At 42.5% G+C, this 27,746-nt stretch overlaps 1 protein-coding gene across 2 annotated transcripts in view; it reads right to left on the bottom strand.

Annotated features, from left to right (window-relative positions):
- Positions 1 to 24,252, bottom strand: part of DHX37 (DEAH-box helicase 37) — a 52,103-nt gene extending 27,851 nt beyond the window's left edge. Inside the window, exons 1-17 of one of the 2 annotated variants that reach the window (XM_073676147.1) lie at positions 24,104 to 24,252; positions 22,902 to 23,014; positions 22,653 to 22,819; positions 21,524 to 21,636; positions 20,899 to 21,244; positions 18,563 to 18,711; positions 14,861 to 14,953; positions 13,946 to 14,042; positions 13,295 to 13,408; positions 13,076 to 13,177; positions 12,546 to 12,660; positions 12,258 to 12,356; positions 1,935 to 2,002; positions 1,381 to 1,519; positions 1,124 to 1,200; positions 800 to 1,032; positions 504 to 615 (exon numbers count right to left, since the gene is read on the bottom strand). In XM_073676147.1, the coding sequence (XP_073532248.1) occupies positions 504 to 615; positions 800 to 1,032; positions 1,124 to 1,200; positions 1,381 to 1,519; positions 1,935 to 2,002; positions 12,258 to 12,356; positions 12,546 to 12,660; positions 13,076 to 13,177; positions 13,295 to 13,408; positions 13,946 to 14,042; positions 14,861 to 14,953; positions 18,563 to 18,711; positions 20,899 to 21,244; positions 21,524 to 21,636; positions 22,653 to 22,819; positions 22,902 to 23,004 (2,127 nt within the window). In that variant the 5' untranslated portion in view covers positions 23,005 to 23,014; positions 24,104 to 24,252. The remainder of the gene's footprint in view (positions 1 to 503; positions 616 to 799; positions 1,033 to 1,123; positions 1,201 to 1,380; positions 1,520 to 1,934; positions 2,003 to 12,257; positions 12,357 to 12,545; positions 12,661 to 13,075; positions 13,178 to 13,294; positions 13,409 to 13,945; positions 14,043 to 14,860; positions 14,954 to 18,562; positions 18,712 to 20,898; positions 21,245 to 21,523; positions 21,637 to 22,652; positions 22,820 to 22,901; positions 23,015 to 24,103) is intronic. The other variant, XM_073676148.1, reaches the window with a different exon arrangement.
- Between the last annotated feature and the right edge of the window lie 3,494 nt (positions 24,253 to 27,746).

Here is a 27,746-nt window from a genome sequence, read left to right as displayed (position 1 = left end):
AAAAGTTATGGCTCTGGGAAGAAGGGAAGCAAAAAAAAAAAGTGCAAAAGCGGAAAATCGCAAGGTCGTGAAGGTTAAATATATGAATTCAGGACTAAAATAATTTTTTTGCAATTCAGTTTCATCAATTTGATACTTAAAAGCAAAAGTATCACATTTTATAATGAAACCAAACTGCAAAAATTCTGTTTCCCTGCATGTGATGAGGTCTGCAATCATAAATCAGCTGAGAGGAGAACAAAACAGACAGATAAAAAGCTTAGAAACTTTCCCATTGCACAGCTCTCAGATTCTCAGTTAACTCACTCTGCAGCCAGCAATATACAGAAAACACAAAAATTATTTTGAGCTAAAATACATTAAGAAAAAAAAAACAATTGCCTTCAAAAGGTGGACAACTCCTTTAAATGTCTATTTCAGAGCATTATTTAGCAATATTGCTTTTTGTAACTGAACTAGAACAATCTAAACATCTTAATACATTACTAGTATTTTTCGCTCACCTTTTCAATGTTCAAATCTTTCATTTGAAGAACTAAATCTTCTACAGGACGCCTTGTTATTTCAGGTTGTGAAAACGGTTCAAAATCACTGAAGATGGCTGAAGAGTACAACCTAAATGTGGGAGGAAAGAGGATATTGGGCTTATACTAACCAGTTATTGGCCTTGGATTCCCAAAAATATCTCAAGAAACAGAAGTACAGTACAATATGTCATGAGTGAAAATACTGGGATTGTTTAACGGATACATGCTGAAGATAGGTCGATTGACCGTATTCACAGACATGAACATGTCACCTGTAGCAGTGGCCGGGCTCGGTACGTCCTGCTCTTCCTGCTCTCTGATCAGCTGAAGCTTGTGAAGTCCAATCCACACGGAAGGAGGAAACACCAGTGACTTTATCATAATATCTTTTCTTAACTTTTCCACAGTCAACAACATATTTTATCCCAGGAATAGTAAGAGATGTTTCTGCTACATTGGTGGCCACAACGCACAGTCTAGTACCACTCGGAGGAGGGCGAAAGACCTGCATAAAAACACGAGTCAAAGCATAAGACATCAACCAAAGTAAGTATGATTTGCATATTATAATATTTTTACTTTAAGAAATCTATTACCTTGGCCTGCTTTCCAGGAGCAAGCAGGGAATACAATGGTAACACATAAAGAGGGAGGGAGGAGTCCGATTCTTCAGCTAGGGGAAAAAAACAAATAAAATTATACTGCATTGCCTAATTGGAACACAAGTTTATTTACAGATGTAACCCTGATAAAGCACCCATGTATCTAAAATCTGGGCCATTTTTTATAGAAGATATTAGGAATACATAAGACACTCATGCATAACACAATCAGAAATGAGAGCAATCAATACCTTCATCTGATCCTGCATCTCCTAAATCCAGGTCAAAGTCTGAGCCTTCTCCCTCTTCATCTCCACCAGCCTCCCGGTCTTCATCCCCTTCATCCATGGGCAAAGCTGAATAATTGTCTAAGCTGATTTTAGGCAGGTTCTAAAAATAAAATGTTTTACAGACAAATGTACAGACAGTAAAAGAAAAGTGATTGTAATCACAGAGAAACAAAGTCACATTGTAGGCTTGCCAGGCTAATAATAAGGATGACTTAATTGTGGGGTTGGTCATTATAATATTGGTGGAGCCCTGACTCCCCACTGATCAGCTTAGCTTGTGTTCAGGAGTACAAGATCTCATCTGCAGCTCTCCGCAGTCCTGGAGATGTTCTGTCCGGCTCCATTCATGGTTTCCATCCACCCGCTGCTGCCAATAACAGCTGACTAGTGGGGACGCCAGGTGTCAGACCCCACAATCTAATATTAACAACCTATCTTGTGGATAGGTCATTATTACTAGCCTAGACACACCCTTTAAGTTTGTTTTGCTTCCAATAAGAAAAAAAAAGTTTCACCTTCTTTCTTTTTGACTTCTTAAACTCTTTCAGTGCTTCAGCATCCTGGGCATCCTCGTCATTTTCAGCTACAAATAAAAAACAAAGTTTGACCCACCACTAATTTTAGTAAAATTACTAAAACACATTTTTAAATAATTAAAAAAAGGGATATCAATTTTGTAAATTAATTCAGTCAATCTACACATGAATGTAAGTTAATACAAACACATGGGCTATGCACGCGATGAACAAGTCTGTAGGACAGTGTTCACACCACCAAAAGACTGAAAAACACAAGGACACAGTAAAACAGTATAAAAATGCACTGTTGTAAAAAAGTAACAGTATACATGAATGTAAGCTATCCAATTAGCAATAAGTAAAGACTAGGTTAGTCAGCATTAACTAATTTTTGGAACTTGGAAAATGCCACTTTATGCAGGAGTAACATTGGCATCAGGGTAGCAAAAGTAACTTCATAAAGTACATGCAACAATTCTGGCCACAAACAGCCATTAAGAGGTTAAATGGGTTGTCTGCAAAAGGCATATCAATGGGATAAGCCATAAACATCTCTTATCTGTAGGTCCCACCTGAACAGAGGTCTCTGATCTGGAGACAGATGTTGATCACAGCTTTAGGACCTGCACCTATCAAACATTTATTGCTTATCTTATTGAGATGTCATTAAAGGGAATTTGTCATCTCATCTGAGAACTACATGATATGGGGCTTAGAGTCCCTGATTCAAGCAATGCATCACTTACTGGGCTGCTGGCTGCAGTTTTGATAACATCGATCACTTATCTTCTGCAGCTCTACCAGTTCTCTGAATGCTGAGCTCTGCACATCCCCGCCCACACCACTTATTGACAGCTGTCTGTGTACACTGTGCATAGGCAGAAATCAGCCAGTGGTGTGGGTGGGGTTATACAAAGCTCATGAATATGGAAGACTACACAGCAGAAGGTTTAATAATAAAATCCCTGTTTTATCAGCAAGAAACTATCAAAACTACAACAATTAGCCCAGTAAGTGATACATCACTGGAATCAGGGTCTCTTGCCACAATCTGAAAGCAGCATGACGTAAAGAGAACCTCGTGACACGTTAACTTTAACCGGTTCCCGACCGCCCACTGTACATAAACGTCCGCGCTGCCTGGGCTCTGTGCAGCGCGGACGTTTAAAAACGGTGGGTGGTCTCGCAGCGCTCAGGACCCCCAGGGTCCTGCAAGCGCTGCGATTCCGGTGCAGAGCGTTAGCTCTGACAGGGAACATCATCGGGACCTGATTGGATCAGGTCCCAGTGATGTTAACCCTTTGCTGTCTTCTATATGCTGCGATCTATAGTGATCGCGGCATATAGGAGACAGCAGGAGGAGAGGGGGTCGTCTTACTTACCTCCGAAGACCTCAGATTCCTTCCAGGACCTGGGGTTGCTATGGCAGCTGGAGGTCACATGACCGCCTCCAGCTCTGCCATATATGGTGTCCTGTCTGGCTCAGCCTGCAAGCTGAGCCAGACAGGAGACTGACTGAAACAGGGAAGATCTCATGTAATGTAATGTAATATATGTCTATTACATTACATGAGATCAGTGATCAGAAAAATAAAAATTAATGTCCCATACAGGGACTAAGTAAAAATGTAAAAAAAAGTAAAAAAAAAGTTTTTAAACAGTTTAAAAAAAAAAAAATCACAAAATAAATAAAAATAAATAAATAAAATATTAAACCAATAAAGCCGTATATTTTTACAAAACCAAAAAAAGAACACATATTTGGTATCGCCGCGTCCAAAACAACCCGAGCTATAAAACTGTCACACTAATTAACTCCTTCTGTGCACACCGTAATAAAAATAAATAAAAAACGGAGCAAAAAAATTAGCTTTTTCATCATATCGCCAAACAAAAAGTGGAAAAAAATGCGATCAAAAAGCAAAATAGAAATAAAAATGGTACCGATGAAAACGTCATCTTGTTTCGCAAAAAACAAGCCGCCATACAGCTCAATCAGTCGAAAAATAAAAAAGTTATAGTGCTCAGAATAAAGCAATGCAAAAAAAATATTTTTTTCTATAAATTTGTTTTATTGTGTAAAAGCGCCAAAACATAAAAAAATATACAGTAAGTGTAGTATCGCTGTAAATGTACTGACCCGAAGAATAACGCTGCCTGATCACTTTTACCACACGCAGAACGGCATAAAAAAAAAAACTCAAAGAACAATTCCTGAATTGTTTTTTTGTTAATTTTACCTCCCAAAAAACGGAATAGAAAGCGATCAAAAAATGTAACGTACCCAAAAATGGTACCAATAAAAATGTCAACTCGTCCCGCAAAAAACAAGCCATCACATGACTCTGTCGGCCGAAATATGGAAAAAGTATAGCTCTCAAAATATGGTGATGCAAAAACTAGATTTTGCAAAAAAAAGCGTCTTTTAGTGTGTGACAGCTGTCAGTCATAAAAACCAGATATAAATCTGGTATCTCTGTAATCGCACCGACCCGAAGAATAAAGTAATCTCATCACTTATACCGCACGAGGAGCGGCGTAAAAAATAAATAAAACCAATTCTTCACCTGCTACTGATTTGTTTATTATGTCTCCGAAGATCGCAGTAAGGCTCTGCTCACATTTATCCTGCGCTCTGCGCTGAGCACTTACACCAGAGTTTCCGTGTAAATCTCTGAAATACGTGATTCAGCCAGAACCCATGACGGAAGATTCCCTGTAATGAGGCAGATATAGGCCACTGTGGATGCCGTCTAGCCTGGGATCCTACGGTGTCATTTGTTTTAGGCGTGCATAAAAGTGCGGTTGGCCAGTTTTGTGCACTTCTGAAAAAAAGGACACCGCTAAACAGAGGCCAGACGGAGTCCAGAGTAACTCTGCTGCCTCATTACAGTGAATGGATCCCGCAGGGGTTTCATCTGAATTACATCACTTGGAAATTTAGATGGAAACCCCGATGTAAGTGCTCAGCCTCGAGCGCCGGATAAATGTTACGTAAAATGTTCCCAATAAAAGCTTCAACTCAGTCCTCAAAAAAAGCTAGTCCCCACTCAGGTCCGTCATCTGTTAAAAATATAAGGGACTTCCAAGTTACTGGTAGCAGAAAGGCTCTGGAAAAGCGAAATGGCCCTTGCCCCCCAAAAGAAATTCAGAAAATTTTGTGCTCCCAAATCCAAATGCCTATTCTACAATAATTTGTTCTCCAATTGTCAAATAGCACTCCGTCCCCCCCAGATCTCGCCGTATGGCTGAGCAGTACGATACAGACACATATGGGGTATTGCCACTTTTAGAAGAAATTGTGTGACACATTTCGGCACTATTTTTACCCATTGCCCTGTGTGAAAATGTAAAATCTGAGGGTAAAACATTTTTTTGTGGTAAAAATATAATTATGTTTTCTTCACTGCCCAATGGTATAAATTTAAAAATTAAAAAATACTCACTACTTCCCTAGATGAATTCCTTAAGAGGTGTAGTTTACAAAATGGGGTCACTTGTGGGGGTTTCTGCTGTTTCGGCATGTCAGCGACTCTTCAAATGTGACATGGTGTCTGCCACATATCCCAGCCAACATAGCGCTCTTTTCTCTTCCGAACCCTGCCGTACACCAAAGCAGTGGTTTTCCCCCACATATGGGGTATCAGCGTACTCAGGAGAAATTGCACAACAAATTTCATGGTGCAATTTATCCTATTACCCTTATGATAATGCAAAATTAAGGGATGAAAAACGGTTTTGTGGGAAAAATTAGAAAATTTTATTTTTACAGCTCAATATTATAATCTTCTGTGAAGCACCTTGGGGTTCAAAGTGCTCACCACACATCTAGATAAGTTCCCTAAGGGTTCTAGTTTCCAAAATGGTGTCACTTGTGGGGGGTTTCCACTGTTTAGGCACATCAGGGGCTCTCCAAACGCAACATGGCGTCTGCTAATTATTCAGACAAATTTTAAATTCAAAAAGTCAAATGGCGCTCCTTCCCTTCCAAACCCTGCCGTGCGCCCAAACAGTGGTTTGCCTCCACATATGGGGTATCAGCGTGTTCAGGAGAAATTGCACAACAAATTTCATGGTACCATTTTTCCTATTACCCTTATGATAATGCAAAATTAAGGGATGAAAAACGTTTTTGTGGGAAAAATGTTAAAATGTTATTTTTACAGCTCAATATTATAATCTTCTGTGAAGCACCTTGGGGTTCAAGGTGCTCACCACACATCTAGATAAGTTCCCTAAGGGTTCTAGTTTCCAAAATGGTGTCACTTGTGGGGGGTTTCCACTGTTTAGGCACATCAGGAGCTCTCCAAACGCAACATGGCGTCTGCTAATTATTCAGACAAATTTTATATTCAAAAAGTCTAATGGCGCTCCTTCCCTTCCGAACCCTGCCGTGCGCCCAAACAGTGGTTTTCCCCCACATATGGGGTATCAGCACGCTCAAGAAAAATTGCACAAAAAAATTTGGGGTCCATTTTTTCCTGTTACCCCTGTGAAAATAGAAAAAATTGGGTCTAAAGTAACATTTTTGTGAAAAAAGTTAAATGTTAATTTTTTTCTTCCACATTCCAAAAATTTCTGTGAAGCACCTGAAGGGTTAATAAAGTTCTTGAATGTGGTTTTGAGCACCTTGAGGGGTGCAGTTTTTAGAATGGTGTCACTTTTTGGTATTTTCTGTCACAAAAAAAGACCCCTCAAAGTGACTTCAAATATGATGTGGTCCCTAAAAAAATGTTTTTGTAAATTTTGTTGGAAAAATGAGAAATCGCTGGTCAACTTTTAACCCTTATAGCTCCCTAACAAAAAAAAATATTGGTTCCAAAATTGTGCGGATGTAAAGTAGACATGTGGGCAATGTTATTTATTAACTATTTTGTGTGACATATCTCTCTGATTTAAGAGCATGAAAATTCAAAGTTAGAAAATTGCAAAATTTTCGCCAAATTTTCGATTTTTTCACAAATAAACGCAAGTTATATCGAAGAAATTTTACCACTACCATGAAGTACAATATGTCACGAAAAAACAATCTCAGAATCAGGGGAATCTGTTGAAGCGTTCCAGAGTAATTACTTCATAAAGTGACAGTGGTCAGAATTGAAAAAATTGGCCCGGTCACGAAGGCAAAAACAGGCTCTGGTGCGAAGTGGTTAATGTCTCTTGTGAGATGATCCCCTCAAGCTCTTTCCTTTGCACAGTGAAGTATTTTCCCAAAAACGTTTAGGACTTGATAAAAACAGAATAACCCAAAATACTATATGAATCTAAAGCTGTAAAACATTCTATATACTTTAGGCCTGATTAATCAGAGCTTCTACACCATAAAACTGCCGTAAAATGCTTTAAGATATGACAAACCTGGAGCGCCAATATAATTTCGCGACTTTTGGAGTTATCACGCCAGTTTAAAGCGGCTCAGCCAAAATGGGAGGAGCAGGGACAGGGCAGGGTGTGGCTACATGTACCCATCAAAATCAACAAAAGTGCAGGCGTTTGACACCAGAAATGCTACTCCAGTCCCTGACCGGACCACCATTTCTGGTGAGGCGTGCACCACTTAGAAGATGCACCAAACTCATTAAATGTCATCTACCGCTTGATTAATTTGGCACACTGTACTCCAGAGCAAACTTCATTAAGATTACCGTGCACAAGGCCAGTCTTAATGAATCCGCCCCATTGTGTTTTACTTCTTCACCAGCTTCTCAATACAAGTTTGCAGTCAATAGTAGAGAACATTCTTGCTCATATTCAGAGGCAGGAAGCATCCTGTACACAGATGAGAAAAAGAAACAATTGTATCCAGTCTGGCAATGTTCTGGAGCTACATACATCAGCAGTTGCCCCACAAATCTCCCAGCTGGTTTGCTACAATGTATCAGTCTCTTTGCTCCCTCGAAACAGGAACAAGAAATCTCTCACTCACTGACAGTAATAATATCTGGAAAATGGTAATTGAAAAAAGTGTATTAGATAGTAACTCATTAATGTTGTTTTTTTTTTCATGTAAATAATGATTAATAAAAATTAACTAAAATTCCTTTACCTATGTGAACACGCATAAAAAACAAGTGCTCTCAAGTCATAGGAATACAGCTTCATTGTGAAACTGATCTCTATCCAGTAATAATCAATTTATTGACAGAAGAGCACAGCAAGATAAAATGCTGGCGGACAAAGTAAAAAACTGAAAGTACTATTCCTACAATTCTCATCAAATATGGGGAAAATATTAAGATTTGAGAGTCCTCAGTGGTTGATAGCTTTTAATGGCTACCTGGAAAGATGATAAACAGCAAGCTTTCCAGACTACTCAGGTCTCCTCAGACTCCGTATAACACAATCTGAAGAATCACATATTTATACACAACAGGACATAGAATAGAGCAGTAATAAGACAAATGATGCTAAGCAGAATTATCAATGTGGGAAAGGGAGAAACAGTTGTGGCCATAAATATTAAAAAGTTCATAGACAAGGAATGTGAAGGTTTTATTGTCCTCTGAGGTCTAGTCCAGGGTTGTTATGCCTCATATGATAATGTATGTAAAGCGCTGCGGAATAGGTTAGCACTATATATTAAAAAAAAAAAGATTATAAAGTTTATCTTATGTTTTTAACCCCGAACACATCATCATTGACATGAAATTCCTAGTATTGAAAGGCAACTACAAATCTCAGAGAGACAGAAGAGTCTGGAAGTATGAATTTATGACAACCTTTGACCCACTCAGAGCAGGAATCAATGTGTCACATGGATTTATATCTTTCTACATCAATTAAGGAATGGGCTCCTCAGACCATTTGGGGGGCATCACAATCATGAACCAGACCTCAATCACAGGACAATAAAACGTTCACACTCCTTATCTATGAACTGCTCCAATATTTACTGCCATAACTGTTTCTCCCCTTCCCACATTGATCATTTGGCTTCACACCACTTGTCTTATTTACTGCACTATTCTGTTTCCTGTTGTGTATAAATATGGGGCTCTTCAGATTGAATCACACTGTATAACACATTCACTACTTAACCCCCAAAAAATGCTGTTACTTCTAAAAGAGATGATCGACAGAACTGAAATTTGGATTGTTCATACTTTGGTTCATGAGAACTGAGAGTGCAATGAAACTCAACAACGAGAAACATTCTCATGCAGAGTAGTCTCGTCGACTTGTCGCACGGCTTTGTGTGGTGCTTGCATTACACTCCTGCAAAGTGCCTCCTTCATTTGTTAACAATGTATAGCTACAGTTTGGAGGAGCGTATCTTCATTGTGAGACACGCATATCGTATAACACATTTCAACAAGCGGCTAAGAAAGGTCGTGTTCACCCGTACAGTGACACTGTCATTAAGGAATTGAAAGGGCCCAATCAAGTGAAAAGAATTATTTCTTGTCAGTGGTTCCAGACCTTCATTGCTGAAGAAAAAAACATATTGGACTATACGTGGAACACTGACGAAGCCTGGTTTCACCTATGTGGCTACGTCAATTCACAAAACATCCGTATTTGGGCAGCTGACAACCCACACGCGCTTCACAAGACGTTGCTGCATCCAGAAAAATTACAGAGTAAGCCCCAAGGGACTGTGGCAACCAAGATTGCCTGATTTAACACCACCGGATTTTTTCATTTGGGGCCATTTGAAAGGTCAGGTGTACAGTAACGAATCATGAACATTACAGGCACACCGAGAGATCATACAGCGAGAAACTCAGGCTATGACCCCAGACTTCCTGCGGAATATATTCAACAATATGGAACGGAGTGTGCAGGCGTGCTCGGATGAGAACAGTGGACAATTTCAGCACCTGCTTTAAAACCTCAGTTTCATGAACAAAGGCACGTACAGTCCAAATTTCAGTACAAAAGGTTGTTTCTTTTAGAAGTTACATCAATTTTTGAGGGTAAAGTAGTGAGTGAATCACCCTGTACTATGGAGACCTGAGTTGTCTCAAAAGCTTGCTCTTTGTTATCTTTTCAGTTAGCCAATAAAAAGTATCAACGACTGAGGATTCTTAAATTTTTATATTTTTCTATCATTTGGCTAACATGGTACAAAAATATATTTTCCTGAATCAAATATGGGGAGATTAGCATCTGCCTCATGGGGTTTTTGCCTTCCTCTGGATCAACATGTTAGGCTATAGGTTGAACTCAACGGACTTATGTCTACCTTCAACCTTAAGAACTATAAAAGAACATTACAGACAACACATGATCACAGCTCAGTTTTGCTTCAATGTATAAGCCAAACAAAGCGGCAGAACAGGTCTCTGCCCAGGCTCTTATTTACGCTCCTGCAGTCTAACAAACTGTCGGATGTGTGAGCAATGATAGAGAAGAGCTGTTTTTCAGCTTCTGTAAACATGAATGTCTTAAAAGGTTATTCCCAAGAAAACTAGTTATTTTCTGAACTCTGGGGGTCTGAGCACTGGGACTCCTCTAACAATCCTGAAATTCGTAAAATGCTAGCACCAGAGTGGGGCTGCAAGTACTGTCTTGAATGGTGGCAAGGATGCGCATCCTCAACTTTCACTCCATACATTGTCAGTGGGTCTGTCGAAGAAAGCCAAGCAATGAAATCTTAGAGCAGCGTGATGTAGGGACTAAGAGCCTGATTCCAGTGATGTGTCACTTAGTCTATTTGTTATTGTTTCAATAAAATCAGTGTTTTATCACCAGGAGATTATCACTACTGGACTAGTTGTCCTGTACCAAGTGGTTTTTCTACCTCTGATTGGCAGCTTTCTGCCAATGTACAGTGTACACAAAAATCTGCCAATTAGTGAGGTAGGCAGGGTTCAATATTCAAAACTGGTAGACCTGCAGTAGATAATACCGTAATTTTTATCAAAATGATAACAAGCAGCCGATTAAGTGACATCACTGGAATCAGGCTCCCTGCCCCTACACCATGCTGCTCTCAGATTACATAGCAAAACCTACTGACAGATTCCCTTTAACCCCTTAATGACCAGAGCATTTTCCGTTTTTGCTCCGCTTGTTCCCAGAGCCATAACTTTTATTTTTTGGTCAATATGGCCATGTGAGGGCTTATTTCTTGCAGGAGAAGTTGTACTTTTGAACGATATCACTGGTTTTAACATATCGTGTACTAGAAAAAGGGAAAAAAAATTCCAAGTGCGGTGAAATTGCAAAAAAAATGCAATTCCGCAGTTTTTTTTTTTTTTTTTGCTTTTTACCTCGTTCACTGAATGCTAAAACTGACCTGCCCTTATTATTCTCCAGATCATTACGAGTTTGTAGACACCAAACATGACGTATAGGTTCTTTTTTATTTAAGTGGCGAAAAAAAAATCCAAAGTCTGCTAAAAAAAAAAAAAGTAAAAATAAAAAAGTGGCGATATTTTCCGAGACCCGTAGCGTCTTCATTTTTCGTGATCTGGGGAGGAGTGATGGCTTATTTTTTGTGTGACAAGCGGACGTTTTTATTGATACGATTTTGGGGTAGATACAATGTTTTGATCGCCCGTTATTGCATTTTATTGCAATATTGCGGCGACCAAAAAAAACGTAATTCTGGAGTTTAGAATTTTTTTCTCGTTACGCCGTTTACCGATCGGACTAATTCATTTTTTATATTGATAGATCGGGCGATTCTGAACGCGGCGATACCAAATATGTGTATGTGGGTTTTTTTTTTATTGTTTTATTTTGAATGGGGCGAAAGGGGGGATGATTTAGACTTTTTTTTTTTATTATTTATTTTTTTTTTTACTTTTTGCTTGCTTCTATAATCTCCATGGGAGACTAGAAGCAGTACTTGCCTGATCGGCTCTGCTACATACAGGCGATGAGCAGATCGCCTGTATGCAGATGTACTCACTTGCTATAAGCACCGACCACTGGGCGGCGCTCATAGCAATCTGGATATGACAACCACAGGGGTGTGCTGCAGACTCCGGGTTGTCATGCCAACCAATCGGTGACCCGCGATCATGTGATGGGTGGGGCCAATGACGCGCTTCCGGCATGGCAATGTTAAATGCCGCTGTCAGAGATTGACAGCAGCTTTTAACTGGTTAACAGCCTCGGGTGGATCGCGATTCCACCCGCGGCTGTTGCGGGCACATGTCCGCTATATAAATCAGCTGACATGTGCCCGGTTTAGTGTGGGCTCAGTGCCTGAGCCCACGCTAAACAAGGGGTGATGACGTGGGGCATAATAATACGCCCCACGTCATTAAGGGGGTTAAGGCAGTCCCACTGACAATGAATGCAGAGGAAGTCAAGCATGCATGTCCACTCCTCATTCAAGATAGGCCAACCATAGACAAGCACACTCACCTTTAGATCCTTGCTTTCCTCGGCAAGGGAACATTTTTCTCAACCTCCTACAAAGGGAATGTACTTCTGCTTGACCTGTGAGGAACACCAAGATGCCCCCTAATGATAAAAAAGATTTTACATGTAATAAACCTTTTCTTTTAATCATAGGGTTACAGTTTACTACTGCCAGATAAAAAAGTAATCAGCACATAAAAACTATATAGTTGTATGTCTTTTGAATATCTATAGCACCTTGCAAGAAATCATCCATAATACAAGTGTTTAATAAATAAGCTTCATTATTACCTGATGGGAGCATTCTGTGAATCTTGCAGACCTTTCTGAAACATTCCCCTGCATAGTCATCTAGTGGAGTACGTTTATTAAAGTGGACTGTGACCGGAAACTGCCTGGAATCCACCTACAAATATATAGGACAGTGAGCAACACATTCATATACAACTGAGATCAGAACCAAAGAAATATCAAAATTAGGAAAGTAGTTACATTTTGTCTACTAAAAAGTATGATCTGCAAAATATTCTGATCGTGTGGAACATTAAAGTGTTACCATAAATTAACTGTAACCAGATAGCTATAAGCCTCATACGAAACCTTTTTTTTTTTTTTTATCATTGCTGCATGTGTAAAAGTAAAAGTTTGGTTGGTAACCAATTAAGGTAAGACATGTGTATCAATTCAATAAAAAAAAAATAAAATAATCAGGAGCCCTTTAAGTCAATTTGCTATGTAGATATACAATCTTCATAGGGATATATCAGCCATAGTCTTTGACCATAACAATATAGTTTATGCTCAGTTCCTAAGTCCTTCACCTTAATCACTGGAGGAGCAATAGGGAACAGTCGTTTGTTTTCAGTGAAGTCCTCAATACGCAGAGTAGCCGACATGATAATCAACTTTAATGGGAGTCCTTTCTGTAAAAGAAATGCACATATTGATGTTCTTACCGATTATATAGTCATATATACAGGAACATATAAATCTATGGTACAAAGAAGTTATAACGTCAAGTAAGATATAATAAAACAGACCTTTTTTCGAAGAGGGACAATGCGCGATAGGAGTCCAATTAAAATGTCAGTGTAGACACTCCTCTCATGAGCTTCATCTATAATTATTACTCGATACCTCTGAAGCAAGAAATCCTACAAATAAAAGAAAGACAAAAATAAAGATTTGAGAATAAAGTTAATGGGGCCTTCCCATCACAGGCTGTCCTGGCATACGCATAGGATACGCTATAAATGTCTGATAGGTGTGGCACCAGACCTTATGGATATTTGTCAGAATTTACTTAGGGAGAACAGATGAAAAGTAGAATTTACAATTAGGATAGAACTTACATTTTCCAAGATCCTCTGAGAAAAAAAAAAGGAGAGCTGGAAACTAATTGGTTGCTTTATAATATACTCCACTTACCTTCCGGACTAAATCAATCTTCCTATATAGTTAAATCGGTGTCTCATAATCCACATATATCACCTAGCCACAGGATAAGTGGTACGTGTATGATCTCTGGGGGTCCGATGGATGACACCACCGCTGATCACAGGAACAGGGTAAGTGAACATGTACATTCCCAGGAGGGAGAGAGAGCGGGAGTGATCATCCAGTCATGAAGTGGTTAAGAAATATTATTGGACCTTATTTTACATTCAGTCACAGATAAGGAACATACTCACCTTCTGAATTTCTTTTAGCAGGACACCATCTGTCATAAACTTCATTTTTGTTTCGGGTGAAACATTTCCTTCATATCGGATTTGATAAGAAACAACACTTTAAAAAGACAAGAAAGACAAGAAAAACAAGAAGGTTTACTGAAAAAAGAAAAAGAAAAAAAAAAGGAAACAAAAATCCCCACCAGACCCATGTACCCAATGTTCTTGCCAATCATAATGTCAGTTCTGCAGGTCGAAATTGCAGGCAATCATTGGCCTCAGTGGTCACGTTTCATGTTTACAAGCAACACCTTTAAAGGAACAGTCAGACGGCCGTATTACTCGAACATCGCATCACAATCCTCAGACTAGCCATCGTCTCTCCTGACCCAAGCATGATAGCATGTATTTCTATGCAGCTGTCACGCTCAGGTCAGGAGAGCCACCGGCCAGTCCGAGTATTGTGATGTGATGTGGAAGTAATACAGCAGTCTGACTGCACCTTTATGGCCAGCAACTGGCTGCAGTGGGCACAAGGTAATAAAGCATGTCATCATTCTTGAATGTAACAGACTGAAGATGGACCACCAAAGAATCTTCAGTGAAGTAGTGCAAAAACTGTTAAGTAAATGTGATATTTCCTAATTTTCCATCAAAGCAGGGCATCTCCCTCTCCTAGTATACAGTGTATAGGCCTAAGACAGTGACAGAACAGCCCACACTTCACCCTTACACCGTGGTCACAGCAGGGAATTAGCCCAGCATCTAAAATTTGCCTTGTGTAACTATACAGACGATCTGATAGTCCCAAATTAACCTTGTTTTCAATAAATATTATAACATAATAGAAATATGTATATCTACGTACATGAAGGGATATAAAGTACTTATTTACTTATGGGTGAAGCAGATTACAGCTCGGCAGCTACAACTTACTTCTGAGGGAAGTTCATTTCATGAGCCACTCTTTGCGACATGGTCACTGCTGCTACACGGCGAGGCTCTGTGATGCCGATTATGTCATTATTACTAAGGAACAAAAAGAAAGGAAATTACAAAAGTCTAACATCTACCTTGCTTCATAGTCTTGTGTAAGTATAAAGTACGGCCAAGGAAACATGAAGAAATATTTCTAAGTAGTGAAAATGTAACCATATCAACTATTTAGCCTAGATATGCGACCGGTGAAAACATTTCCTTTATTAACCTTACTGAAATTCTTACAAGGATTTCTGCGCAGAAACAATCTAAGCTTTGTCTTGTAAAAGACCAACATGCTGACTGACTAAGCCGTTCAACTAACCTAAGAGACTACGGCCATGTGATTTCTACATAGGAAATAGAGAAGACAAGACAATGAGCATTATACATTACACTATATGGCGCATATCAACACCTTCCCGCATTGGGATGTGATTAAACATCCTAGGTAAGTGTGAAGGGAACTTAGGAGCTGAGCTCCGTTCACACACGGTAGAAATGGTCTGTTGCATAGCTGGCAACTGTGACCAACAGAAGCGGCTAGGGCTCAGCTCCAGCTGTTAACCTGCTGAACACAACTATGGCTGCCATCTTGGTCCTCCAGTGAAGATCAGCCACAAGCTAAGGTTCATATGAGACCATTAATTTACTTACAATTTTTTTTCCCATCACTTACATAGAACAAAAGATACCATAGCTGTAGAAAAAAACATGGACTGCTTATCCAAAAATTATACATTGATCTAATGCCGCTAGGCAAAACTGAACATTCGGATCAGACTGGATGAAGCCCACTGCCACGTCACGGCGAACCTCTCAGTGGATCCCTAACTTATTATAGCCTTAAAGGAGCGGTGCTGTAAGCCAACCACCTCCACTACAGCAGTGTGCCAGCAGTGGGGGAGGGCAACCTGTTTTACTTTGACCAGCACTCCTCCCACTTGGAACAGGCATTTTCAATTAGCTAGAACTGAAATAGGGATTCCACCTACTTTTGCTCTCGGTTCACAGACTGAGAACATGTGGAAGGTGAGTTTTTGCTCCTTTCATTCGGTGGTGTTGCTGTGGTTTTGTGCCGGTGGGGCCTGGAGTCATGGGGACTCAGCCTTCCAGCATTGGTGCTGTGAGACATCAGGTTGCCTGCCCAGCCAGTGTACTGCCGACACGGCAGTGTTTGGCGCATAGTGCCGCACCTTTAAGGCTATAGTAAGTTAGCGACCCGCTGAGAGGTTGCAGTGGGCTTCATAATCTGATCAGGATGTTAAACCAACAACCTCATGTTCAATTTTCAGAAACTTTTTCCTAGCAGCATTAGATCAACGTATGATTTTAGGATATCTGGTCCATGTCTTTTCCTACAGCTATGGTATAGAATAAAAGATATACACATGTGAAAATCTGGTATTGCCATAATCACACGGACCTGAACAATGGTGTCTCCAAGTAATTTTTACTACACAATGAAAACAAAACCCAAAAACAATTTTTTTCACCATTCCATCCTATTTGGAGTTTTTCCCCACATTTTTCAGTACATTATATGGCAAAATTAATGGTGCCATTCAAAATTACAACTCATCCTGCAAAAAATAAGCCATCATTCTGCTATATCAACAGAAAAAAAAAAAAAAAAAAAGATGGCTCTTCGAAGAAAAAAAAACTAAAGTGCTAAAACAAAAGATTCCCTGGTTATTAGTTTGTTAAAGAAGTTGTCCACAACTATAGAACATGCCCCCCATCGATATAAACAGTGGAAATAACATGTTTAGCAAATACCTTGCACTGTCAATATTGCCTGTGAGTGGCGCTATCGCTGACCACTCACAGGCATCACGTGACCCCTGGCGGCAGCCTCCTCTGGCATCCGCTGATGTTGCGTCAAGTCGGGGATAACCCAGTGATGGGCTGTGGGCGGGGTTTCCCCACGAGTCACAGCCCAGCATCCACCAGGTGCTTTACCTCTCCTGCATTCATTTCCAACAGCTGTGACGCACGGGGAAACCCCGCTCACAGCCCATCAATCAGCAGGGAGCGCGTCACTGGGTCACGCCTGACTTGACCCGACATCTGCGGATGCCAGGAGGCTGCAGCTGAGGGTCACGTGATGCCTGTGAGCGGTCAGTGATCGCGCCACTCATAGGCAATAATGACAGTGCAAGGTATTTTCTAAAAGTCTTATTTCCACCGTTTACATCAATGGGGGGCATGCGCTATAGTAGTGGACAAACTCTTTAAGTTTAACTGTTTCCCGACATGGCCCATTTCCGTTTTTTCCTCCCTTCTTTCAAGAGCCATAACTTTATTTTTTTTATACACATAGACATACAAAGTATTTTGTAATGACACCATGCATTTCACCAGAGTTCTGGAAAATGGGGAAAAAATTCCAATTGCAGTGAAAATGTGAAAAAACTCGCAATTCTGACATTGTTTTTTGGGGCATTGTTTTTGCAGCTTGTGTGTGTGCTAAAATAACCTGGCAGTATGACTCTCCTCATCAGTGCGATTACAGAGATAAAGTTGTCCAGTTTATTATTTTATTGGTGAAAAAACAAAACCTAGAAATTTGAAAAATATATATATTTTTTTATTGTGTCGCCATTTTCCAAGACTTGTAACACTTTCACTCTTTGGACGATGTGAGAGGGCTTAATTTATGCAGGGTAAGAATGTTTTTATTGATCCCATCGGGATAATTTTTATAGATCAGACTTTTTGGGACGCGTTGATACCACAAAAGTGTATTTTATCTCTATTTAATGGGGGTAAAAGGCGGTTATTTGAACTTGTGGGGGGTTTTCACATTTTTTTAAAACTTTTTGTTTTTCAACTGTATTTATTAATCCCAATCAGGAACATGAACCTGCGAACGTCTGATCGTTGTACTACTTACAGCAATATCACAGTATTGCTGCATATAGTAAAAATCACCATCGCCTTTGAAGCCCGGCCACAGTCAGGATTTCAAGGGAGCTCCATAATGACAAGCATAGGTCTTCAACAGACCCCCAGCCTTTATAGCAACCCATCAAAGCTATGTGATCGAGTCACAGGAGTGCCAATGGGCACATAGAATCCTGCGCCCCATGTCAGTGCGCTATTACTGCAGCTGCCAGAGTTTGACTGCAGCATTTAACAAGCTAACCGTCGTGGACGGAGTTCTGCTCCACAAACAGCTGAGAGGTCTCATTCACAAATCAGGATTTGGTCAGTATTTTGCATCAGTGTTAGTATGCCAAAGCGAGGAGTGGAATGTGCAGAGAAAAACTACAACTGAACGATTGACATCTGTTCTGTGCTTTGGCATACAAATACTGATGTGTGAGTGAGGCCATAGAGGAAGGTTCTGGCTGTAAAACACAGCCATTAGCTGCTGGGTATGTGGCAAGCTCAGCCTGTGATTCCACTCCATCCACCCGCTACCGACTTGCACTGTACATGTACAGTGGATGTTGTTAAAGGGTTAAGGGTCCTAACTTAAATACTTGTAAATATATCTCAGTGCTTTTTGTGTTCTCAGGAATACTAGAGCATAAAAGAAAGGATCTTGAGCTGAATACTGGTATCTTACTATATTAAGTTTCATACTGCATGCATTTTTATTTTCACCCCTTTTATCGTTTATATGAGGTCACATATGGAACAATAAGGACTTACCTTCCATAGCCGGCTTCATAGAGAAACTGTGGCACCTGAGTGGTTTTCCCACTGCCAGTCTCACCACATAAAACAACAACATGGTTTTCTTTAATGGCTTCCATAATGACCTGTTCTTCAGCCAGGATTGGGAGATTTAACCTAGCCTCCTAGACAATACAGTAAATGTTAGCTTTCATTATGTTACATGCCATCTGCTATTCACACTGTACAACAACACATGTCAAAGTGACAACAGTATTGATTCTGCCATTGTTATATATGTCCTTCTGACTCAGTAGTCACTTAGTATAATCCATTTTAGGTATAGCAGTCCTTTTGGCTATCTACAGTGGGTTCGGAAAGTATTCAGACCCCTTTAAATTTTTTCACTCTTGGTTTCATTGCAGCTATTTGGTAAATTCTAAAAAGTTCATTATTTTTTTTCTCATTAATGTACACTCTGCACCCCATCTTGACTGAAAAAAAAAAACAGAAATGTAGAAATTTTTGCAAATTAAAAAAGAAAAACTGAAATATCACATGGTCATAAGTATTCGGACCGTTTGCTCAGACACTCATATTTAAGTCATATGCTGTCCATTTCCTTGTGATCCTCCTTGAGATGGTTCTACTCCTTCATTGGAGTCCAGCTGTGTTTAATTAAACTGATAGGACTTGATGTGGAAAGGCACACACCTGTCTATATAAGACCTCACAGCTCACAGTGCATGTCAGACCAAATGAGAATCATGAGCTCAAAAGGAACTGCCTAAGGACCTCAGAGACAGAATTGTGGCAAGGCACAGATCTGGCCAAGGTTACAAAAGAATTTCTGCATTACTCAAGGTTCCTAAGAGCACAGTGGCCTCCATAATCCTTAAATGGAAGAAGACTGGGACCACCAGAAGTCTTCCTAGACCTGGCTGTCCAGCCAAACTGAGCAATCGTGGGAGAAGAGCCTTGGTGAGAGAGGTAAAGAAGAACCCCAAGATCACTGTGGCTGAGCTCCAGAGATGCAGTAGGGAGATAGTTGACTTTGTGGAACTTTCTCCCATCACTGCAGCCCTCCACCAGTCGGGCCTTTATGGCAGAGTGGCCTGATGGCAGCCTCTCCTCAGTGCAAGACATATGAAAGCCTGCATAGAGTTTGCTCAAAAACACATGAAGGACTCCCAGACTATGAGAAATAAGATTCTTTGGTCTAATGAGACGAAGACAGAACTTTTTGGTGATAATTCTAAGCGGTATGTGTGGCAAAAACCAGGCACTGCTCATCACCTGTCCAATACAATCCCAATAGTGAAACATGGTGGTGGCAGCATCATGCTATGGGGGTGTTTTTCAGCTGCAGGGACAGGACAACTGGTTGCAATTGAAGGAAACATGAATGCGGCAAAGTACAGAGAGATCCTGGATGAAAACCTCTTCCAGAGTGCTCTGGACCTCAGACTTGACCGAAGGTTCACCTTCCAGCAAGAGAATGACCCTAACCACACAGCTAAAATAACAAAGGAGTGGCTTCAGAACAACTCTGTGACCATTCTTGACTGGCCCAGCCAGAGCCCTGACTTAACCCCAATTGATCATCTCTGGAGAGATCTGAAAATGGCTGTCCACCAACGTTCACCATCCAACCTGACGGAACTGGAGAGGATCTGCAAGGAAGAATGGCAGAGGTTCCCCAAATCCAGGTGTGAAAAGCTTGTTGCATCATTCCCAAGAAGACTCATGGCTGTACTAGCTCAAAAGGGGGCTTCTACTCAATACTGAGCAAAGGGTCTGAATACTTATGACAAAGCGATATTTCAGTTTTTCGTTTTTAATAAATTTGCAAAAATTCCTACATTTCTGGGGGGTTTTTCCGTCAAGATGGGGTGCAGAGTGTACTTTAATGAGAAAAAAAATGAACTTTTTAGAATTTACCAAATGGCTACAAGGAAACAAAAAGTGAAAAATTTAAAGGGGTCTAAATACTTTCCATACCCACTGTATCCCTACTATGTTTATTTCGTAACCTACTAGCAGTATTAGACCAGGTTCAAGTGACCACATGAAAAAATGGGCCAGACATATCTGCAAACGTGTGCCTGGCTTCATGTGCAGCTCTGTGTGTTCATCTATTTAGCCAGGAGATGACTTATCACATGCACCAGACAAGTCTGGTGCATGGTACAATTTTTTTTTTTTTTTTTTTTTTTTTTTTTTTTTTTACATGTGTGGGGAAAAAAAAATTGCTGGAGTGCACAAGAATACCAGTTATCACTGAATCAATGTGCTGTCTGCTGAGCACAAGAGAAAAGCACAGACTGACAAACAGCAGTCTAAACTTTGCCTACGTGAGTTAAAATATTTACCTGAATTTCAGGAGACCGGTCCACAGGAATGAAGATTGCTGGCTGCGAGGGTGGAGGAGCAGGTTTGTCTATAGATAGCTTCTCAGTATGTGCTGGCTTAGATACTGCTGGCACACTCTGTGAGAAATCTGCATCTATAGGTTTCACAAAAGAGCTGACGCTCTCCACTATCTTGTCTTCCATCTCTGGAGCATCACTCTCTTCTTCCTCACTAGAGCTGTCAGAAGACATGATCTTGTCTGCCTGGTCATCTTCTTCTGCTAAAGCTTTTAGTCTACGCTTCTTGTTTGCTCCGCTGATGCTACTTATACATCCCAACGCTGGCCTATTGACATCCTCATATGTTCTGTAGAAGAAAAGTGGTGTAAATGTGAATGTTAGCAAAGATGAATTATCAGCCATACTATAAATCAGCAGCTAAGCACATAGCCTGTGGATACAACAAAAATGTGGGAACCCCCCCCCTCTTGCTCGCAAAATGTCACTTGCTTGAATACATCCTAAAATTCATGCCAATTTATTCTTATACTACAAAAGTCTATTGATGGTTTGCCCAGTAAGTAAACAAAAAAAATTAGCAGAAAAGTAAGTATATACTGCATTGGGCTCCTTTGGAAAATCTTACCGTTTAGTACTGTAAAGTCGATCCCCGGTGCCCAACTTGGAGGTTGTATACAACAGACTCAGTTCTTTCTCAGAGGCCTGCACCTCACTCAGCTTACTGAGGATGTCCGATCTCTGCCAGAAGGAAAACAAATCATTTATTGCTTTTCTTTACTACAAAACTAAGCCTGAATTGTGCCTCACTGCAGACAGTAAGCAATATGGGCTCAAATATGTTCTGCTGAGGTTTATCTACATCATTTAGAATATACCTGCGATTCTGTTCTAGAATACACCCAGTAAATATTGGGCTGGCCACTGGAGCTGAAATATCCGATACTGTAAGACCACGGGGGAGATTTACAAATCAATTTGCTAATATTCTGAAGAAATTTGTACCATAAAACTATTGTAAGTGCCTTGAATTTTTAATGGGGAACGCACTGCGAGGAACCGCCGGTTTCTGAGCCGGGAATGGCAGTGATGTATGCAGAATGCACACTCTCAGGCAGAAGCCGTCTAGTGGGCACAGCCTCGCTCCATACACTTGTATATAGGAAGCGAGGTCGCGCCCACTAAACGACTTCTGCCCGGGAGTATGCATATCGCATACATAACTGCCATTCCCGGCTCAGAAACTAGCGGATCCTCACAGCGCATGCACTGGCGGGATTCATAAGTCTGCAGTCACACAGACTTTTCATTTTAGACTGGACAACCCCTACAATGTGCGCCCCTTCTGCAAACATTGTTCCAAATTTTTAGCACAAAGTAAGCGAACTCATAAAAGGAGTAAAATTAAACAAAAAAGTGTCTAAAGGCTTGACAAATTTATCATACAGTGTGAGCCATTGATATAAATTTGCCTCTTTGTAAGGGCTCGAGCAGATGGCCATGAAACTTGATCTGAGCACACATTGCAATGATGGACTGGCCATGGGTCTCCCGACCGGAGCTAGACAGCCTCATAAACATACATGAGGATTTCAAGTTGGAGTACAGTAAACCCACAAACAGTCTGTGCATTGCTGTCCATGCTCGATCAGAATTCCACAGACATCTGCTTGAACCCTAACCATGTTTAGTTAACGGTAAGATATTAGGATCAGTAACTCTGTCCCAACGTGGACAAACAACTGAAACAGACTGACCTGGCTCTTTTTTTCTTTTTGTTCCAAGATCTTCTGTAGCGCTTTCTTCTGTTTTCGACTTAGAGGTTTTTTTGTGGGAGCAGTGGCAGTAATCTGTTTCTTCTTGTGTTTTTTGGATGGTAACACTAGAGCGTTGCTCTCATCCACACCTTTTAGTTTCTCAGCTCCTGAAATGTATTATTTTACCAGAAATAAATCTAGTTATCTTATCCACTGGTACAATCTAGGAGCATGGGAATAATGTCTCACCTTCTAATTCAATCTGCACATTTTGTATGGCTTCAGACTTGTCCTCTGTGTACTGCACCTGTTGTCTCGCTTTCCAGTTATGCCCCTTTTTCTGTTTACCCATGCTGTTATTTCTGTAATAGGTCACAAGATGACATTAACATTTCATATACTGGTATCAAGGAAAATAATGCAGAGCTGAACATAATGGTGGTTATACTGCTACCAGCAAATCAGCTCTATGGAGCAGTCGATACAGAGACGTCACAAAAACGTGCAGGATCAACATACTTGCTAAAAAAAAAATACTTTGCCCTAGGAAGCTGTGCCTACCAGTTATTGTCCTAGCAATGGTCGCTGCACAGAAAATGTAGTATTATTCTACAGTCACATAAGTAATATGAAAATACCTCAGTGGCCTCAGAGAAATCCCCTATATCACTCCACGATGGTATATGCTGCAAAACTGCAGATATCATCCCTCTGAGCATTCGCTCAGATCTCACTCACATGATTAGACTCCCAATCCGCTGTGGGTCTTAGGGTGCTTTCACATTGCGTTTTTGTCTGCGTTCATTGGTCCCATCGGGGCTTGTGCCCAAACCACCCCTGCAAAATGGGATTCGGGCATTTGCACCAACAGGGGCATAGACTGTAATGGTGCCGACAGAACCAACATGATCTCTGTCGTGCATCATTTTCAGGCATATACACCTACAGGAGGGGGGCAGCAGGACGCAGTGCTGGGTGTCTGTCTCCAGTAGGCGTATATGTCTTAAAATGATGCACGTCAGAACGCACGTTGACTGTCAGCACCGTTACAGTCATACATCCGAATCCCGTTTTGCGGGGATGAGGGGTTCAGACGTAAGCTCCGACGTGACCAATGAACATGGACTATAACACTGTTGGAAAGGAGCCTTATCCAGCATCTCCGCCACTTGTAGATGTATCACACACCACTGTCCCATTACTTAATTGCAGCCACCATTTATAGATCAGAGGAGAAAACACCAGTAACAAGACCTAGAAGTGCGATCTGCAATGGCAGCAGTTATTTTCTATAGGCAGTGACCTATAGGAGACACTGAGTGGGAGGGAGAACCCACGCAGTCAGACTGGTCATGGCGCCTCTCACTACAAGTGTCCGCCCCAGTGCTGGGACAGAAGCGCCGCACACAGCCGCAGACACTCATGGACATAGAAGGGAAAGTCACACTCACAAGCAAACCGGAGTACGGCGGAATCACTGTGAGCATGGAACACACATGGGCAAGCAGGAGCCGGAAGAGGAAGTGACGTCAGCAGTCCTTAGTGACTGCTGCACTCCAGGAACTAGAGAGAGCTTTGCTTAGGTTCCGGTATCAGAAGTGCACGTGACGGGCTTGTGTATAGTCCCCGCCCTCAGTGAGCAGCCCGTGTGAGGTCTAGGATAGTCGTGTGTACCAGCAGCTTCTGTACAGGGGAGAGCTGGGGCCCTTGTTAGGGCTCTTTCACAGTCAGCATCTCCGACACTGTCTACACCTCAGTGTGTTTTTGCAGACCGTGTGCTCCACACAGAGATAAGTCCGTTTTTTTTTGCGGATACATGGTCCACAAAACGCACCACACGGATGACACATACCGGGCCCTGGGAATCGTGTTGTTCCCAAGCGCCAGTGCTGAACGCTGCCCTCATATTGGTTCCCTGCCGGCGCTGCAATCGGCACCAGCAGGGACCATGATGAGGGTAGTAGTGTGCTCTCAAGTGTCCCCACCTGTAAAATTAAGAATAAAATAATAAAATCCTTATACTCACCTCTCCTAGGTGTTCCCCACTGTAATCCATGCGACCGCCGGGGAGAATGAGCTGTTCAGGAGCGGTGTCCTGTCACTCACTGAGCGCAGCTCCGGAGCGGCTCATTCTCCCCGGCTCCTCGGCAGCAGCGGTCGCATGGATTACAGTTGGGAACACCTAGGAGAGGTGAGTATAAGGATTTTATTCTTAATTTTACTGGTGGGGACACTTCGGGAGCAGACTACCGCTACCCTCATCATGGTCCCTGCTGGTGCTGATCGCAGCGCTGGCAGGGAACCATGATGAGGGCAGAGTTCAGCACCGACTCCTGGGAACAGCGCTAACTGTAGAGATGATTCCCAAGCGCCTGTCTGTGTGATCCAGATTCGACACACGTGCCACACACAGATGCCACACGTAATACACGGGGCACGGATATCTCCGGTACCGGAAATAGCCGGACGTGTAAAACCGGCCTTACACAGTATGCTCTGTACAGGGGAGAGCGGGGGCCCTTGTTACACAACGCTCTGTACAGGGGAGAGCGGGGGCCCTTATTACACTGCACGCTCTGTACAGCGGAGAGCAAGGGGCCCTTATTACACAGCATGCTCTGTACAGGGGAGAGCGGGGGCCCTTGTTACACAGCATGCTCTGTACAGGGGAGAGCGGGGGCCCTTGTTACACATCACGCTCTGTACAGGGGAGAGCGGGGGCCCTTGTTACACAGAACGCTCTGTACAGGGGAGAGCGTGGGCCCTTGTTACACTGCACGCTCTGTACAGGGGAGAGCAGGGGACCTTATTACACAGCATGCTCTGTACAGGGGAGAGCGGGGGCCCTTGTTACACAGCACGCTCTGTACAGGGGAGAGCGGGGGCCCTTGTTACACAGCATGCTCTGTACAGGGGAGAGCGGGGGCCCTTGTTACACATCACGCTCTGTACAGGGGAGAGCGGGGGCCCTTGTTACACAGAACGCTCTGTACAGGGGAGAGCGAGGGCCCTTGTTACACTGCACGCTCTGTACAGGGGAGAGCAGGGGACCTTATTACACAGCATGCTCTGTACAGGGGAGAGCGGGGGCCCTTGTTACACAGCACGCTCTGTACAGGGGAGAGCGGGGGCCCTTGTTACACTGCATGCTCTCTAGAGCGGAGAGCGAGGGGCCCTTATTACACAGCATGCTCTGTACAGGGGAGAGTGTGGGCCGTTATTACACAGCACGCTCTGTACAGGGGAGAGCGGGGGGCCCTTATTGCACAGCATGCTCTGTACAGGGGAGAGCGGCGGCAGTTGTTACACAACACACTCTGTACAGGGGAGAGCGGGGGGTCCTTATTACACAGCATGCTCTGTACAGGGGAGAGCAGGGTGCCCTTATTGTACAGCACGCTCTGTACAGGGGAGAGCGAGGGGCCCTTATTAAACAGCACGCTCTGTACAGGGGAGAGCGGGGGCCCTTGTTACACAGTACGCTCTGTACAGGGGAGAGCAGGGGCCCTTATTACACAGCACACTCTGTACAGGGGAGAGCGGGGGCCCTTGTTACACAGCACGCTCTGTACAGGGAATAGCGGGGGCCCTTGTTACACAGCACGCTCTGTACAGGGGAGAGCGGGGGGCCCTTGTTACACAGAACGCTCTGTACAGGGGAGAGCGGGGGCCCATGTTACACAGCACTCTCTGTACAGGGGAGAGCGGGGGCCCTTGTTACACAGTATGCTCTGTACAGTGGGGGCCCTTGTTACACAGCACGCTCTGTACAGTGGAAACGGGGGGCCGTTGTTACACAGCACTCTCTGTACAGGGAAGAGCGGGGAGCCCTTGTTACACAGCACACTCTGTACAGGGGAGAGCGGGGGCCCTTGTTACACAGTATGCTCTGTACAGGGGAGAGCGGGGGCCCTTGTTACACAGTATGCTCTGTACAGGGGAGAGCGGGGGCCCTTATTACACAGCATGCTCTGTACAGTGGAAACGGGGGGCCGTTGTTACACAGTATGCTCTGTACAGTGGAGACGGGGGGCCCTTGTTACACAGCACGCTCTGTACAGTGGAAACGGGGGGCCGTTGTTACACAGCACACTCTGTACAGGGGAGAGCGGGGGGCCCTTATTACACAGCATGCTCTGTACAGTGGAGACGGGGGGGCCGTTGTTACACAGCACACTTTGTACAGGGGAGAGCGGGGGCCCTTGTTACACAGCACACTCGGAAGGCTGTGTGCCTGGAGCAGAAAAGGTTGGGACTGCACGGAGACATCAGCCGCGACTCAAGTTGTGCAGACAGCTTGCTGCCATGTGGCAGTTATCTGGCTCGGCAAGATTTTGTGGTCACTGTGTAGCCATATCCTGAAGCTGTGTTCACATACAGGGGTTACATTGCGGCTGTTAACCCCAACAGCCCTGTGCCACTCCACAGACTCCAGCACAATCACTATAACTACCATTCTGCGGTCTTCTTTCACCACAGGATCGGTATCAGTAATATATGCGCCTGTGTGTTGTAAAATACCAGTGGCCATGTTCTACTGTTTTCAGTGCCACTCGGAGCCCTCACCACTATCATTTCACTCCAGCACCGACTGGCTCGAAATCACTACCAACTGTTACTTTCTCTCTTTAAAAGGGCTTTCCTAAGAAACAAAGTACATTTGAATCAACAGATCTTGGAATAATAATAAGTTCCCCAATTGGATGTGTTAAAAAATGTTCCTGTGCTGAGATAATCTTATAAATGTGCCCTTGCTGTGTACTGTGTAATGGCTGTGTCTGACCGTACAGGAACATGGTCTGATCATACCACATCTCCTGGGCAGGAGAGGAAGCAAAAGGGTATACACACAGGACAGCAGGGGATCGCAGCTGATTCTTTCTGTGAGGTTAAACATTTCACTGTCTGTTTAAAAACTTGATTTACCTCACAGAAAGAATCACCTGTGATCTCGTGCTGTAATATCTGTATACTCTTTTGCCTCCTCCCCTGCCCAGGAGATGTAGTATGGTCAGATCATGTTCCTTCAGGGTCAGACACAGCCATTACACAGTACACAGCAGGGGCACATTTATAAGATTATCTCAGCACAGG

This window comes from Phyllobates terribilis, unplaced genomic scaffold, assembly GCF_046119375.1.
Source record: "Phyllobates terribilis strain yellow unplaced genomic scaffold, ASM4611937v1 Scaffold_1__5_contigs__length_1240528914, whole genome shotgun sequence".
NCBI lineage: Eukaryota > Metazoa > Chordata > Amphibia > Anura > Dendrobatidae > Phyllobates > Phyllobates terribilis.
This window is presented reverse-complemented; position numbering and strand designations above follow the sequence as displayed.